General features: G+C 42.0%; 1 protein-coding gene across 5 annotated transcripts in view; it reads left to right on the plus strand.

Moving 5' to 3' along the window:
- Positions 1-17,104, plus strand: part of evlb (Enah/Vasp-like b) — a 49,387-nt gene that overhangs the window by 11,104 nt on the left and 21,179 nt on the right. For 2 of the 5 annotated variants that reach the window (XM_067571536.1, XM_067571535.1), the window contains exon 2: positions 1,366-1,504. The exons of 2 other annotated variants lie outside the window; for them this stretch is intronic. In XM_067571536.1, the coding sequence (XP_067427637.1) occupies positions 1,410-1,504 (95 nt within the window). In that variant the 5' untranslated portion in view covers positions 1,366-1,409. Of the gene's footprint in view, positions 1-1,365; positions 1,505-15,538; positions 15,563-17,104 lie in introns of those variants that run through there. One more of the 5 variants, XM_067571539.1, reaches the window with a different exon arrangement.

Here is a 17,104-nt window from a genome sequence, read left to right on the forward strand (position 1 = left end):
AATTTGGTGGCTTTCTTTGTGTTTTGTTGATAGGAATTGACCCTTATTCCACTGTTGCACTATTTTATTTTATTTTTTTCCAGCATTTTCAAATTGTATGGTGTCTTTTAGGAATATTTTATGAATTGAAAACCTGCACAAAATGCTTTTCTATATTGTAATGTGGTTCACATTCATTCTGCTCACTGGCAGTTGAGGCTCATAGTAATGTATTGCTTTTTCTCATCCCACCTGTATCCTTTTTTATTAATGAACATCCATTATAAGCTTTCAGTTCATGTACGTACATGTGTGTGTGTGTGTGTGTGTATGTGTGTGTGTGTGTGTGACTGTGTTGCATCCGGAGCTCCACCCAGGCCTGGCATGCCACCTCAAATCATATGCGAGAAAGATGGGAGCCATCAGATGAATTAAAATCTGTTGCTCCTCCTCCTCGCCTCTCTTCCCTCTTCCCTCTCTCCAAGCGGGCTTACGCATCCTCGCCTCAGCCAATCCGGCAGCTGAGAGAGGAGAGAGCCGAGGGGGGGGTAGGGGGTGTGAGAGGAGGAGGAAGAGGGGAGGGGGAGGAGGGGCAGGACCAGCAGCCTCCAGGGCTGGCGGCCCATCGCTCTTGTCACAGCTGGGAGGGGAGGATGGCTGGGAGGGAGGAGAAGGAGGAGGGAAGGGGGGAGAGGGGAGGGGGGGGGGTGGAGAGGGAGTAGGTAATCCAATGAGACACAGAGAGGAGAGGCAGTGCGAGGGCAACGCCTCACAGCACTGGGAATCTCTCTCTATCTCCATCTCTCTCTCTCTCTCCCCCCCTCTCCTCTGCCTCTGAAGCGTAAAAACCAAAGGACTCTCATCTCCCATTCAGTCTTCTCTGTATGTGGCTGAGAGCTGCTTTCATATTTTCAAGTCTCTTTCATATTTCCACCATTTCTCCTTCATTTTTTTGCCTAATTTTGCCTCTCAACCAGCTAAAGGATGAATTTGTGACCAAAAACCAGGATTATTTTGGTTACTCGTGTGTGTGTCTGGGAGGCAGCATCTTTTAATGGAATCATCTTTGTTCTGAGCTCACAGCTGCTGAGTGTACAGAGGCTGCTAGTGGGGAAATAGGTTAGTGTGCCTGTTCGGTGCCGGGCAGCAGAGGTGATTGAATGTTCTGTGCACGGAGGAGACCGAGAGGAGGGGGATGCCTTCCTGGCGGTAGCGCTCTCTAGCCCTGCAACCATTCGGGGAGAAGGTGACCGGGATGCTGCCGCTAACCTCCGACCTCTAGCGAAGTGTCAGCGAGCAAATTCAGCGCAAACAAAAGGAGATTGTAGCTGAAGAAAAAGCAGCTGAGACAACAAATACAGACATTTTTTGTTTCCATTTTTGTAGTCGCGGAGCAGGACTGACCTGTGTGTCTGCTGAGTGTGGACACCATGGACATCAACCTTCAGTCGCACCGATTTTACTTCCCCCAGATCTACTGTGCTGATCCGGGGGCTCAGCCGCAGCTCACTGAGTTCAAAGTCAGGTAGGCAAACAGGGGTGGGAAAGGTGTTTATGATGGATCCATCACTTGATGAGAGATCTATCACTATTCCTGAATGGAGTCAGGTGTGATGTCTCCATTTGCCTTTGTCACAACTCATGTTTAGATCTACCTAAAATATAACCCGAACATCATGATAGTCTTTTACAACAGATCCCCAGCTGCTGTTGCTGCCGCTGCTGCTGCATATAAATTTTTGTATATGATGAGTGCCGCTGTGAGCGCCTGGTTGCCCTTGCAGGGGGATGGGGCTGCATGCTAATGTGTTAGCTAGCTGTGCAGAAAGTGTTAGGCTCCTGGGAGAAGCAGAGGGCATTGATGGCCTATGAAGGAGCTTGCCAAGTTTGGACAGAGGGGGTGACAGTGCCGCAGTTGTGTTATATTCGCCGTTTACTCCCTGTGGCCGCTGTAGCCCTCTTGTTGGCTGCCTCTGTGGCTCTTTTGTTCTCTGTGTTTGCGCTCTTTCTGCTAGTCTTCCTCTCCAATCAAAGCTGAAAGTGCTCAGGGTGCCTTGTTGCATCCACAGCCGACGCCTGCCGTCATGGTTTCAGAGCGCTCCAAGACGCATGCTCAGATATGCAACAGCTTCCCTGCTCTTTGTCTTGTTGAGACATAATTGTGCTGGATGGAGCTGTTGCATTCAGCCGTGCAAGAACTCACACCTGATGCTGTGTGACATCCAGGCAAGAAAATGTTTCATTTCACTTCAGTGAAGCACACATTCACCTATTATTTTGGTCTTCTTTCAGCTATGTGTCCTTGTATCCATCACCATACATCCATCCTTGCATCCATGGTTTGAGATGTCCTTGTAATCTGGTGTGCGATATGTTTGACGATTCCTTCTCTAACAGCTCTGATTAGTGCAGCTTTAAGGGACTCAGCCAGAGTTTTGCCCCACTAAGCAGCTTTTAGCTTGGCCAGGGCTCCAGGCGGGAGCAGCTTTATGGGGCTACAGCGTGTCACTATCATGGCCTGGCCGAGCTCCCTGGTGGCTCTATGGGAGTCTGAGGGCCACATCACCGAGAGAAAGAGAGAGAAAGAAAAGATAAAAGTGAAAGTATTTTTAACCATCTCCATTAAAAAAAGGAGGAGAAATAAGGAATAGTGTATGTCTTTACCCATTTCAATTTTTGTTATCTTTGGGGATGACTTAATTTATCACATTTCTTTTAGATTATTTTTTCAGGCTTTTTGATTTTATTTGACAGACAGTGTAGAGAAAGGAAACTGGGGGGAGAGAGAGGGGTATGACATGCAACACAGGTCCCCTGCTCGGGAGTCAAGCCATGGACGTTGCGTTTATATGGTATGCACCTTAACCATTAGGCCACCAGGGCGTCCCAATATATCGCATTTTTAACCCTAATGTGATACTGTATATGTCATACCTGCTGTGTTTTAGCATCGTCCTTTTAGTCCACAACGGTTATTTACACGACGTTTTAAGCCTAATAAACAATTAAACAGATTTGATCCGCTGCAGTCTCACTTCAGTGACCTTTCGTGAAATGTCTGCATCGGCAAACATCAGAAAATGTCAGCAAATATCAGCGTTTGATGTGTCTGTGTAGACTACAACCTCAATGGGGGGAAAAAATACAGTCTCTCACATTTCCCGGCTGCGCCTTTACACCTCTGCTCTTCTTCGCTGCAAGAAGGACACACAAGGGAGCAACACCAACACACACATACATAAACACACAAACTGCCTGCATTTGTAGAGATTAAAGAGGTTTAAAGTGTGATGTGTTTTCATTAAACCAATTCAAGCTCACAAATTAGATTTTATGTAATGATTACTCACAGACTGCTGTATCTATTTCTGTGCAGATTAACCACTTGCCATATTTTTCTTGAATGTCAAAGTTAGTTCAGCGCAATATAAATAGGAAACAGCTACACAGGCGGCATCAATAACCATATTATTGCAATTGCAAGGTGAACCTATTAGAGCTTGAGTGAGAGGGAAGATGAAGCAGAGAGACTGTAGATAAGAAAATGAGAAACCAGGAGAGACAGAGGAAGAGAAAAAGGCATGGGAGGGACATGAGATGAGAGGGAGAGAACATAAGAGACCAGGGGAGAGAGGGGGGATGGTGAGAAAAGCAAAGCTAAGCAAAAGGGAAGAGAGAGTGGATTGAAAATGTGAGAAGGGAAACGGGCAGACTGATGGAGGTGGAATTAGAGGAGAAAGGAGTGATTGTAGGAAAAAAAAAAAAGGAAAATATGTTTGAATGTTTTGGTGGGTTTTTGGTGCAGCACATGCCTTGGAAAAAACCTTTACAAAAGGATGCTGGGATATTAGCACCAGCCTGGGCTCCATGGTGACCGATGTAGCCACGGTATAGCCAGATAACCATGACAACCAGTGCTTGCCAATCCATGCGAGCACATAGACACATGTATCTATGTATCTACATGTATGTACACACATGCACACACACAAACACATACAGAGAGAGTGAGAGACCTTCTGCTGCAATACTTCATCAAGCTATAAGGGAAAACCCCTTATTGTTATGTTGTGTGTTCACATCCGTGTTTTCTTTTTCCAGAGGATGCACAGAAATTATGTTAATTCAAGAAAAGCAACTTGTTCATATCGAAAATAAGTAATTGTTTCGTTTTTTTGATTGTCCATCTGTTGAAATGCTTAGCACTTGTTACAGCTACTTTTTTGATTGATATTTTCATGGGCAAAGAAAAAGAAAAACAATGAGGATAATCAACTCTAAATGTCAAATAAATTCAAAATAGAAGACGTTTTGCTTCAAGGGGCAAGTTTTAATGACTGTTAGCGCGCTGAAACTTGCTAATTCGCTGTTAAGCTACATTAGAAATGTCAGCAGAACAGTAAGGTGAGGTTTTTTGACTTGGGTGTGTGATATCAGATAAAACTAACTGTGTGTTTCCCCTTTTAAATTAGCCTAATTGACTATATTAGTGTTAATATGGGATTTGATGTGGCTGTAGGCTGACTGCTAGCGACGCTTTGCAGCCATTTTGCCACAGGGATGTTGACACTTCTGTAGTTCTTTTCACCACGAAGGAGATATTGTTAGAAATTCAGGATGAAATCACAATGACTCTGACTCAGAATTACAAGTAGGAGGTTACATGATCGTTTTTTTCCCCGCTCTGCATATCATAATTGAATGATATGATGTGAATGAGACATTAGCTATATTAGCAATTAGCCAGTCTTCCCTCCGGGTGTGGTATCCACTGCATACAATACATTTGTCTTTAGAAAACAAATATAATGTAATGGAATTTCACTACAAATCAGTTTTACATACTTGATAATGACATTCATTAAAAGCAGACTGGATATACAGTATAAAGCTGTTTGTTTCTGTTGTTAGCTAGAGAGGGATGCGCTTTTAAAGGAGGTCAGATAACGGATAACTTTACACATCTCAACATGCCCTGTGCTAAACACCAAGGAGATTAGATTCTTGCAGCTTTACTCCCAAAGGATGAAAGGAAAGAGGTGATCAGAGGACAGTTCCTTTTTTCTCCAAAGTTTCAAATGTGTGCTTAAATCAAGACAACTTCAGATTTTCTGACCCCACCCACTCCTTTCAAAAAAATGAGATTACGGTTGTACTTGCCAATTCATCTTCAGCTCCTTTACTTCATTCACCTTAAAAGCCTTTGACTTAAGTCCAAGAGCAGCTGTAATGTAGCCTAAGTTATTGCTTGAGGATTAAGTCTTGGGATGATGGAAGGGCTTTCTGTTTTTCAGGATTCCCAGAGGAGACCAAACGTCAGTATTATTCCCTCAGTGCGCTGTGGTCTGACAGATTAGAGATGCAGTCCACCGCACATGCATGTCAAACAGAAGAAAGCACTGCTGGAAATTTGTGACATATTCTGGGTCATTGAATCCACTGAGCGATGATTTGTGGCACAAAGAGAGACGGCACACAACCACATGTCCACTGTGGCACTGAGTATGTTGCAAAAGATGACGAGTCGTCCAATTACAGATGCATCGGATGCCTGGGAGTGTGTGTTATGCAGACTATCAGGTCCTACTGTAGTCTGCAATTGAGAGCACTTAACCTAATGGCCTTCAGCAAACGTTCAACTGTAAAATGGATCACATGGAGTCATGTCTGCCTTGTGTGTGTTTGCATCTGTGCATATGTGTGTGTTTGTGTGTATACCTTCACAGTAAGTAACAGCAGTTAAATGGCATCATGGGGATCAGAGCACAGCCCCAGGGCATCTTCTCAGCTTCTCCGTCTTTTAAACCTACTTTTCCTACTTATAGATGGATTCTCTATAAGTATTGCTTTTACGCAATTGGTTCTCACCTACAGCGAGAGCATAGCCGGGAAAAAATTTTTCCCCTCCGCCAAATGGAGACGCATGCATTTTTTAAAGCTAACCCTGCTCTTCACTGTCGTCCCTATCTTCCGTATCTTTCTGCCTCCTCGATTTATCTTTCTATCTGCTTTAATCTCTCTTTTCTCTTCTCCCTTGTTCTCTTATCTTCCTGTCGCTTGTTTCTCCCTTTTTTTATTTTTGCTCGTTCTCTCTCTCTCTTCCTCTCAGCATGGGGTCTGATCGCCTCTGCCCAACCGTTTGATTCATGGCTCATGCCTGGGCTGATTGGGAGAGTGATTAATCCTGCCTGCGTGCGTGTACACTGACACACATTCATCGGTGGAAGTCAACAAAGTGTGATTCCTATAATATGTTTACAGTAGCGCTCAGCTTCAGCTGGAGGTAGACGAGGACAACCTGAGGCTCTAGACTCGCTATTAAACATTCCAGCAAACGCTCATTAAGCCGAGATCAAGATTCCCACGAACAACAAACTAGACAGGAATGTCTGGCTCCTTGCTGGACTCGGAGTCTTAAATGCCACAACAGAAATGAAACGTCCTTTAAGGTGATCTATGTGCACCTGCAGGATTCAAATCTCATCTGCATGCACCTTATCAAATCTCAGCTGTTCACAGCAGATTAACTTGTTTGTTTAGGGCTGCAGACAACTCATCAGGGATCTATTGACCATGTGTTGTCTCCGCTGAAGCTTATGTTATGTCAGAGGATTTGGCCGTCTTTGCAGAGACATAAAGGACCATCCGAAGTCTAAATCCTCCACCGCTGAGTCTCTCAGTTATTTTCCACTCTCTCTTCTGTCTTCCTGATATAAACCCAATGGGGTCAGACATGGACAGTCCTTCCTTTTTATTTCAGTTGTTCTGCTTTGCATTTGTGACAAGTCAGGAGGGAGCAACGCGATGTGAGGGCGACAGTTAAGAGTTAAGACCATCCAAAGTAAGCTGAGCTTTTTTTTTGGGAAGTCTCGCCAACTTCTTTACTAGAGCTTGCATACCAGATATTTTTCTGACGTGACAACACACCTTTACGAGCTTTTACATTTTATACAAAACACTCAAAACCTCAGGAAAATTAAAACATCTCCCTTCACAACCACGAACACACCACTTAAACTTGATGTTAATCTCTTAAGGCAAGATTTTCCCATCCGTCACACTTAATAAAGCATGCTGTTATTGGCCAAACATAAGAGTTGAGAGTACCTGATCTTGCATTAAACCTCTTGAATCTGCCCTCCCCAATGAAATTTCCCACCGCTGTGCTGCTTTTTCAGGGTCCCAGCATTAGCGCTCAGGGTTGAGGAAACTCTTAAATGCTTTATGTGATCATGTGGAGCAGCAGTAAAAGAAACCTCATCCTTGCTCTCTCCTCACAGGCTTTCAGCTGGAATTAAACCATAAATTCAGACCTGTGTTTTTTTTACAGCACCAGGACGTGGCTTTATTCCTTTTGGACGTCCCAGCCGACCTCTGCGGGCTGATTCCGACACTTTTAAGGCTGTATTAACGGTTTAAAAAGAGAACAGAGAGAACCCCCAAAGCAAGGAAACATGCACAGTAGACACAGCAGATAGTTATATATGCTTTACGGTCTGCGGAGTCTGTCGCATCTGCCTTCGAGGCGATGGTTAAGTGGTTAGAGCTCATACAATATTTCATAGCAGCACGGCGACTCCCACACATTCACATGGATGCATACGCCCGTGCTAATACACAGTTGCTACCTCGTGAGATGAGTCGTTTGATTATCAGAGGATGAGACAGGACATTGTGTAGTATTGTTGCAAAGACGGTGGGGTCTGTAATTAAAGAGCAGACTGTCTGAAGGCTTATGTTGTATGCTGTTTTTTTTATTTATATCTCACTGCTCATTCATCTTTTCTTCACAGCCATATTTTCTAGGCCAAGCAAATATTCCACTCCAGTTGTCATGCCAACAGATTAGCGTGTTCTTGCGTGGTCTCAGCAGTAGAGTCTAGGAGTGTGTGTGTGTGTGTGTGTCTTCTCTGCAGGGTCTCCAGGCTCTGGCGTGCATTGAAATACACACAAGTTCAAGTACAGACACACACACATACACTCACAGTTTGATTAGCATGCTTTTGAATAACTTTATACATAAAGGTGTTTATATTTTAACTCATTCTCCTAAGCATACCATAGCTTTACAGATGGATGGATGCAGGTGTCACACCTTCTCTCGCTCTCTTGTTTAAAAAACTGTCTCGAGATGATGGAGGAGCTAGGAAGTGCTCGTAGGAAGCTCAGATTTCAGTATTAGTTGCCCAACAGCACTGAATTCACAAGCTTTGGTGCTGAAAAAACACAAAGAACTCAGAAAACATCATTAAAAACATTATGTGAATTAGCATTAAAACTGATGCTTAAATGTCAGCGCTTCTAGCATTTAAAGTACTGTCAGTCATAATGTCAACTTATTTCATGTCTCTGACAGCTGATTTTTCCACAGTACTGACTTGAACTGAAACCAGAGTCTGCCTTTAAGGTTGCAACAACACATTTATAAATTTAGTCTACAGCTAAAATAGCAGCTCTGTGAGGCTGTACGCAGCATTGTTGGGAGCTAAATGCCATATGTCAACATGCTAACGTGCTCTCAATGATGTTGATTACATGCAGGTATAATGTCAACCATTTTGCCATCTTAGTTTAGCGTGTTAGCATGCTGATGTTTGTTAATTAGCTCTAAACAAAAAGTACAACTGAGATTGATGGGAATGTCTTTAGTTGAGCAGGTTTTGGGCCATAAACCAGATTAAAATATTGTGATGGTGGTTCTAGATGAAATGTTAAAGGATGACCAAAGTTATTACAAGTGGTTTCAATCAAAAACCAAGTGTTAACCTAATGGTGGCGCTAGAGGAGAAGTCAGAGAGTCAATCAAAGCCTTTACGCATTGCGCATGAATGTCTGTACAAAATTAGATGACAATCCATCCAATAGTTGTTGAGATATTTCAGTCTGGATCAAAGTGGTGGAGTAACCAACCAACCAACCAACCAACCAACCAACATTACCATCCCAAGAGCCAAACGTCTAGCCAGAGGATTGTCATAGTGGCTAAAAATACAAATAAATGTGATTGGTAGTATGTGGGCTTAAACTTGCAAAAACACTGGCATATGTTCGTTTAAACTGATATTTTCTGGCTATGTTATGTCCCAGCAACTGTGTCATTGGTCTAAAACTGTGTACAGTTTGCTAGATTAGTTTGCACAATAGCCTGTAAAATTGGGCCAGTGAGTGAGGTGATTTAAAACTCCAAGTCCGTAGAGATGAAGTTTAGAAAGCGCTGTTCTATTTTGGTTCTCATATGCAGTGTCATATCCAACAATAATAACTATAACTGAGTCATACTTCAGCTTTCCCATGAACTGACTGTCCTCTCTGTCAGGTCAGAAGACAGCCTGTCCTTAACTACAGCATTTACACAAGCACACAGTGAGTGAATAACTGAGTGAGCATGATTCCCAAAAACGTGTAACCTAATTCAGCCAAGGCCAGTTATTTTTAGACTCTCCATTCTCAAGTTGTGCAATTTGGTTTGTTTTATAACTGTTTGTATTAGGGCCGGCAGCCTGTTTTGAAAGTCTGCTGTCAACGCAGGCCCATTTTTCTCTCTTCTGTCTCTTTTTACTCTCCCTGTTTCACTTTTTTCCACACACACCCTCCCACCCCCACCCCTTCACCACCAAAACCTCAAATACGCAAGCAAGCAAGCTGCTTATGTAACTGTCCTGCAAACCAGCCTGACAGTTCGCTTTCTTTTGGACCAGTTTTCATAGATATACACATAAACATGCAGTGGTTTATACCTCATTTTTGGATTCCTGGATCAATAAATGGGGATATTCTTAAATAAACGTAGAAAGAATCAAACTATAATATGTGGATGTCTTCACCAACATGTTAACATCAAATATGCTGTAAATAGGCATTTGTACTGGATCAGAAATGACATATATAGCTATTTAGTTTTAATTTAAGAGGGCTTTTTACAACACATCCTCATAATGAAACAACCACATTGTACCTTGTACCATTTGCTGATTGTACCTGCACTCCAGAATGACTCATCGGAGCGTTTTCTAATATGCTGCCTCTAACTGCAGTAATCGTAAAAAATAATGATGTTTTATGGTGTGACAACGCTGTGGTTAAGGTCTGGTTAGGTTTAGGCACAAAAACCACTCGGTTGGGGTTTAGGGAAAGATCGTGGTTTGAGTTAAAATGATCCCTTGAAACGTGGTGTGGGTTAAAGTTACTACTTAAAGTCATGCAACCTTCGTCATTATGGCAACAATAAACACCACAACACCCCACAAATCACCCCACCGTATCCCATGCAAAGGGGATGCATTATCTGCATTTATGCATGAATGTTGGACTATATGTGCGTTTGTTAATTGTTAAAATGAAAACTCTTAATTATTGTGGACATATAAACTTTTCATTTTTAATTTCACTGCTGTTTTTGAGCTTTTAAAGGGAAGTTGTGTTCCCAGTTATAGTTTTGTGCAGTAAAAGATGAACTCCATGTTAACGCCACACTTTGCTTCATGCTAAGTTAACTCCAAACCCAGTTGATGTTCGAAGGCCATTTCCTGGAAATAAGTGTGAGTATTTCAAAGAAGAGTTGTAGTTCAGTGTAGGTGAGATAATAAGTTTTCTTGACATCTAGGTCTTCACAGGATTTTCAAACATAAGGCAACACACCTTTGTGAAATTAACATAGAAACACATATCACAGTGTGTGTTGGTGTTAAAATCACATGTTTTATTTTGTGTCAGAAGCACAGGCCCGGTTACCACAGAAAGTGGCACAGAGAAATCTGTGCTAGAAGCTTGGTGAATTAGGGAATATTTGCTGGACCAGTTGGTGCACTGCTGTAGCTGGAAAGCTAACCACTAACATGCTACCCAGCTGGGAACATGCAGTCATAATAGCTCCCTCAGTTTCTTTCTATTTCCTCTGTACTGTGCTGTTTACTCCTCCGTGGTATTTTGTTGTTGGAATTTGTGCATCATTTCATTCAACAGAGTTACTGAGGAAGGGGAAAAAAGCTGTCCGAGCTAACAAGCTTGTTCGCTCTTAAACTCAGTCGCTACATTTAAGTTGCATTCAAGCGAATTATACAACTTTGGTTAATGCTTGTTTACTATATTTTGTCACTGTTAATGTAAGGTGGTGTTCTGAAAGAGAAAAGCTTTTACTAAAAATTAACAGACTAGTTTTAGTTTTTTAATTTGGGGAAATATGGTTTCTATCTTTCTGTCAGTGTTGCTGCCTGCAGTACATCTAGCTGAGTCTTTTCCACAGTCTTTTTTTGGGGAATTGTATTTTTGTCTCACTTTTCATGCACAGAGAATACATTTGTATGCCAAAACTTTGTGACTGTTATACAGAGTTTCAGGAGAACGAGCTGCCTGAACATTTTTGCAGAGCAAACACGGCTGACATCCAACATAGCAAGCTCTAGTTTCTCAGATGCTGCAGCATCAATGGCATCTAACTGGGACAAACTCTCTCTGTCAGTGGTGCATCTTCCCTGTAGTAGTGATTGACAGGGGATGAGTGTTTAGACACTCAGATGGGAGCAGAAATTATTGTCACTTAACCAAAGTAGCTCCTCGTTATGCCAGCTGACCCCAGCGGTTGGATTGCAGTGACGATTTAGCACAATTTATTCGATTTTCTATTAAGGCTGAGGTTTAGCTCAGGCTAATGTAGCTTTGCCTGGCATGCTTATAAATGTTTAAGCTGTCAGCTGTTCTTCTTTCTGCTTTATGCAGCTTTGATGTTTCATGCAGTGGATGCTCACACATGCAGATACACACTTCAAGTCAGAACAGACACACACATAATTGTATGCATGTATAAGAAGTGTCATTGTGCAGCATTTTTGGCCAATTTGCAGGCACAGGATCCTCCATCATTTTCCTCTTGTTTAGGAAAACCGAGAGCATTTTGTAAGAGTTAGACAAAAGTACAAACAATTTGTGGTGACAATTGTTCTGCCAGCTAACTCTCGGGATTTGGCTGTTCCCTCTAAGCAGCTGGCTGCGTGACACAAAGACACTTTTTGTGATCCGCTCTCCTCTTTCATCACTACTGAACTACAAATTCAAAAGATATCTGTACAGCTTTAAGGTATACAATGAAAAGTAAATTGAATCAGCAACTGTAATTGACGAAAATAAAGATATCCTACCACTGAGCTGAATATTGTTACAACCCAAATTGATTTTCTGTCTTGTCTTCACCTGTAGGGACTTTTAACATCCTCTTTAAATAAAACAGTGAATGTGACAGGCGCAAAGGGAATGACTAGACTCAAATTCATAGTCTGTTGAGACACCAGAACAGCAGACAGAAACATTAGTCAGGAATGTTGGAGCTAAATCTTGGTCTGGGATATAATGGAGCCGCTCGTCTCGTCTCAAGGTCTCTGTGTAATGATTGTATTGAGGCTAAGAGAACAGGACTGTTGTTTTTGCAACAAATCTCCGAGGAGAATCCAGTATTTGGTTTGCAAATGACTTTGCCAATATATTCCACCTCAGATCTAAGTCTCACCTTTAAAAGATCACACACACGCACACATTCTCTGTTTGACGGACAAGAAAAATGATATTTGATAGAGGACTGAAAATTATCTTCACTGAGTGAGCGAGCACAGACTAATATATTATGCATATGTGCCATTTGAGCACAATTACTCACAGTATCTTACAGTATATCAGGTAATGTCATGCATCAAGTGTAAAGAGACAGAGAGTAGAGTACATTTAAGTGCAGTTCATAAGTGCAGACAGGTACTTAAACTTTTTCTTTTTGTTTTTCAAAGCTATAGCCAGCATCTATTCATGTGAAATATCTGAAAATTGCTTAGTAGTATGTTTGTTTAGTAAATATAGAAGCATTTTTTCCTGATATCCTCTCATTTTGAGCATGTCGCTAAACCGCAGCTCTGTCTTGTTGTTCTGCTCATGTTGTTTTCAGTGTTTCCATCTCCCTCTGTGGTGGTGCGTCATCACAAGGTTTACTATGTATTAACCTCTTGTCATTGGACGGGCTAATCCATCAAATCAGTTTAGGACATTTTGATCTCCTAATGACAGCCACTGCTGCCCGCTGGCAGGTTTCCATGCGTCGACAATATTGTCAGTCAGTTTGTTTGCTTGATTGTGTTCAGATTTAGTCATAGCATGTCTCTATTAGACTGCAACCTGCAGACAAAGACTGCAAGAATTAGTTTGATGTAGGTGGATGGTCATGTTTAATGGAATATTGTCTTATAGTATGTTATGTATTGACACCAGTTTTGTTATTATGCAGGATTCTTATGTTTTTTATGTCCAAAATATTTGATCTGTTTCTGATTAAAGCTTTATATCATCACTGGCCATCATGACACAGTGCATCCAGGATAAACCATCATGAGGTCAGATGGCCCTTCATTAACAGAAAACACTTCTTTGCTTGTCAGAGTCGTAACCTGTTAAAGATCACTGAAGCTTCGTTTGTTATAAGAATGCTGTGAGTCGATATTGTTAGAATATGAGACAATGAAGTCTCAGCGTTGCAAAAGCCTGCCACTAACTACATGTTGAGCTTTCATGCGTATAAAAACAAGAAAAATAGACCCAGAAATGGGTTGTTTAAAGCGAGAGTGATCTGTCATTCTCAGGGTGTACTGGTCTAAACCCTTAGATTCATGGTGCTCAGTTTGTCAAATGTACAGACTGATTTTTTGACAGCTATATTTTTTCAGAAGAATGAAGGTTTCTTGGCTTTTCAATCTTGGTGCAGCAACTTGAGGACCAGTTTTCAAAATAGTATAAATGCAGCGCAGTCTGTGCTTCAAACTAGGAAAAAAATCACTGTTGTAGGTGATTTTCACATCCACTCTTAAAGTACTTTCATAAGCTTTATATTGAAAACGTGGGGCAACTAACAGTACATTTAAGAGGTCCTTTATTCTAAAAAGCATTTTCTTTTTGAATGTCTCTATATCATGATGCCTGATGTTGTCTCATGTAGATTTAAGTGCTTCATTAACTTTAACACCGTCAAAACAAAGACACTTTCATGAACAGTAAAAAGTTTCTATTTGTGTCTCTGTTTCATTAACATCATCGTCAGTGCCAAGAGAGAAAAAAACACAACATTACAGTATCAGTCACACACTGCTGGTTTGTTAACTCAAATGTACAACAACATGACCTCTGTACTATTAAAAACCTTCAGTCTGATTGTTGGGAAACGCCTGGGAAATAGTTTGCAGAACACTGAACTCACACACTACTGTAAAACCAGCTGCAATTTCCATTTTCTGCTCATTTCCTCCATGCGAACATCCAACTTTTTTCATCATCAGTCACTTATTTGAGCCAGTCAGGGTGCAACTTTCAGTCACCACCTATCTTTCGGTTACCTTTACGGTCTTTGTTTACCCAAACAGGAACAAAAATGTGAACACACACACAAATTTTCATGCAGCGACGTGTGTGGCTGCATTTCTATTTTGGGATATTATTCTTTTGTTGTTAGAGCACCGCTGCCTTGAGTGCAGAGGCCCCGGAAAGTGGAGCAGCACAATGGCTTTGATGCTGTGATGTCTGCAGGGTGGTGTAAAAGCCGCAGCCTGCCTGCTGTGTGGACAAACTGAGACGCATACGAGGCCATCTGACAGCGCAGATTAGTGTAAGAGACGGGCTAGGACTGACACGTGCAGGCACTTGCAGCAGCTCACACTGACAGGAGTGTGTTCACACAGGGAGAGCAGCACAAATGTTTGTAAGGGAATACACGCTTGCACTAAAAGACTGTGATGGATTGACAGGAATGCACTACAGAAGACATTACAGATGCTCAAGTCAAAGATTTTGGCTCTTCACTAACTTTCTCCCTCTCTGGTTGCTACTAATTCATGGAAACATACAGAAAAATGAATGAAACTTTTTCGGCAATAGATACGCACTTTATTTATCCCCGAGGGAAAACTAATTGTCACAACAGCAATAAATTATATGGAAATTTGAGCGTTGCCACCTATACTGCAAAAAAATGCCATTACCATGCAGTTATTGTGCTAAATTTAAATTCCACCTCCAACTGTTTTTGGCAGTTTCTTCAGCAGAGGAGAGGATCAAAGTGCTAATTATGTTTCATGCTTCAGAGGCTTTTATGTGTACACGTCTCTTTTTCCTATGCGTTTGTACATGAGAAAAGATCTGTTTCCTCTGACTCAGAGCGTATCCCTCTCCTCTGACAGCTCGTGGTTGCGCCGTTCTTCTCGGATCAGAGAAGTGATGCTCGCGGAGTAAATTTAGTGCAGGCAGACAGGAAGTTTGGCACCAGAAATAGAGAGAGGGGGAAGTAAACACTTTGACACTGTTGGTTAGAGTGAGTGAAGTGTGTGACCGGGCCAGGTGTGAGCAACTTCTTATGTCCTCATTAGTCGTGCGAGGGCACTGCGGCATGCTCGTGAGCAAACACTCGTTGCATCAGACCTGTGTGTTGTAGACATAAGGGAAATGAGACGGGGAACAGAAAGTTTTGTTTTGTGTGTGAGGGATGGTTCAAGGAGTTTATGGTTAAACAGACATCCCAGTAACCCTGCAATGACCTGAGACCCGAAGGAGAGCAACTTAATGGGTCTGTTGTTGTGTGTGTGTGTGTGTGTGTGTGTGTGAAAGAGATGAAAAGAAGTGTGTGGGTGCATTTGAACAATAATTATTCTTTCCATCCTTGCAAACATTCAGTGGTGGGGATGAATAATTCATCTGTTTATCAGTACAGACCCTCTTTAATTTGGCCTTAGACAGAGACACTGTCCTATTAACTTAACATGTTTGATGCTGAAAAGTAAAATCTAACTCATTTGGTTGTGTAATATAATTTTATGTTATTCAGTCATTTACAAATCAGACTGTGCAGGACGCTTTGGGATACATGCGGAGAGTTTTTTTTTTCTTTTTTTGGAAATTTCAACTCAGCTTCATCATTAATTCCTGTAAGAGTTGGACGTTGAGTCTCTACCACGTGTGTTGTTTGAGTTCACACAGTGTGCTGAAAATCTTCTCTTCAGTTCAGAGCAAATTCATCACAGTCAGCAGTCGACGAGCTGAACTGAAACTCTGAGCAGAACATCAGAGGAGTCTGAGAGCTGCAGCCATCATTTGCACACATTTGCACACATTTCTCCTGCATGCAGTCGCTCCCAGTGTTTGTGTTGCATTCGACTGCCTGCAGGTGTAGTCATCACTGTTTAAGACGGTCAAGACAGAGCCGCGGGGCTTTAACAGTGAGTGAGCATGTATTTGATTCCCCCCCGCACCACTCATAGCTGCTGCTCTGTGATTGGACATTTCTGTGGAAGGGACTGAAGGGTACGAATCCTGAGCAGCTCTCTGTGATTTCTCTGTCTGTCCCTGTCAGAGCAAGTTTACTGTAGTGCCAGGTAGTCATGAAGAGTGAGGAGGAGGAGGATGGCATTTAAAGTGTGCGTCTTGTGTGTGCATGAGTGTGTGCTGTCAAGGTAAATTCGGCAGAGGTCTGATTTATTCATGTCCTGCAGAGAAATTATTAATTTTTCAACGGGTGTGCCATGGTACGATCTACACTACACATTACTGTATTTGTGTTGGAATGTGTTTGTGAGTGTGTGTGTGTGTCCCATAACTGTCAGTCAAAAACTTTTTTTTTTTTGCCTCAGCGCTCCATCATAGTCTCTCTCGCTCTCTTTTTTTTCCCCTTTCACTCGCCTTCTACTTGTCCTGCTCTCCTCCATTTTTCCAAGTCTCTTTTAGCACAAGAACCTCATTTATTCATGCTTCTGGGCCTTCGATGCCATTTCCAGCTAGTTGCCAAGAAGTCCTTTTTAAAAATTAACAGAGTCGACAAGTTAAAGAAAATAAATTAAACACATCGCTGCCCTGCTGGTGCTCTGGCTGATTTCAAGTGTGTGCACATCAAAAAACCACTAATGCGAGATAACGTGGGTGTAGAGTAAGACTCAACCTGGGAAATACTGTAGCTATTTATACCTCTGGTTTAAATTGCATTCAGAAGCTTTTTTTTTTTCTTTTGTTGTGTGATGTGAATGGATTCTGGTGTTACACGAGTGTCGAGTTTTCAACTGCAGCTGCGCTCCTGTCAGTGTGCTTTGAAGGGAGGAGAAGAAAAGCTAGTATTATT

The sequence above is a fragment of the Thunnus thynnus genome, chromosome 18 (assembly GCF_963924715.1).
Source record: "Thunnus thynnus chromosome 18, fThuThy2.1, whole genome shotgun sequence".
Taxonomy (NCBI): Eukaryota; Metazoa; Chordata; class Actinopteri; order Scombriformes; family Scombridae; genus Thunnus; species Thunnus thynnus.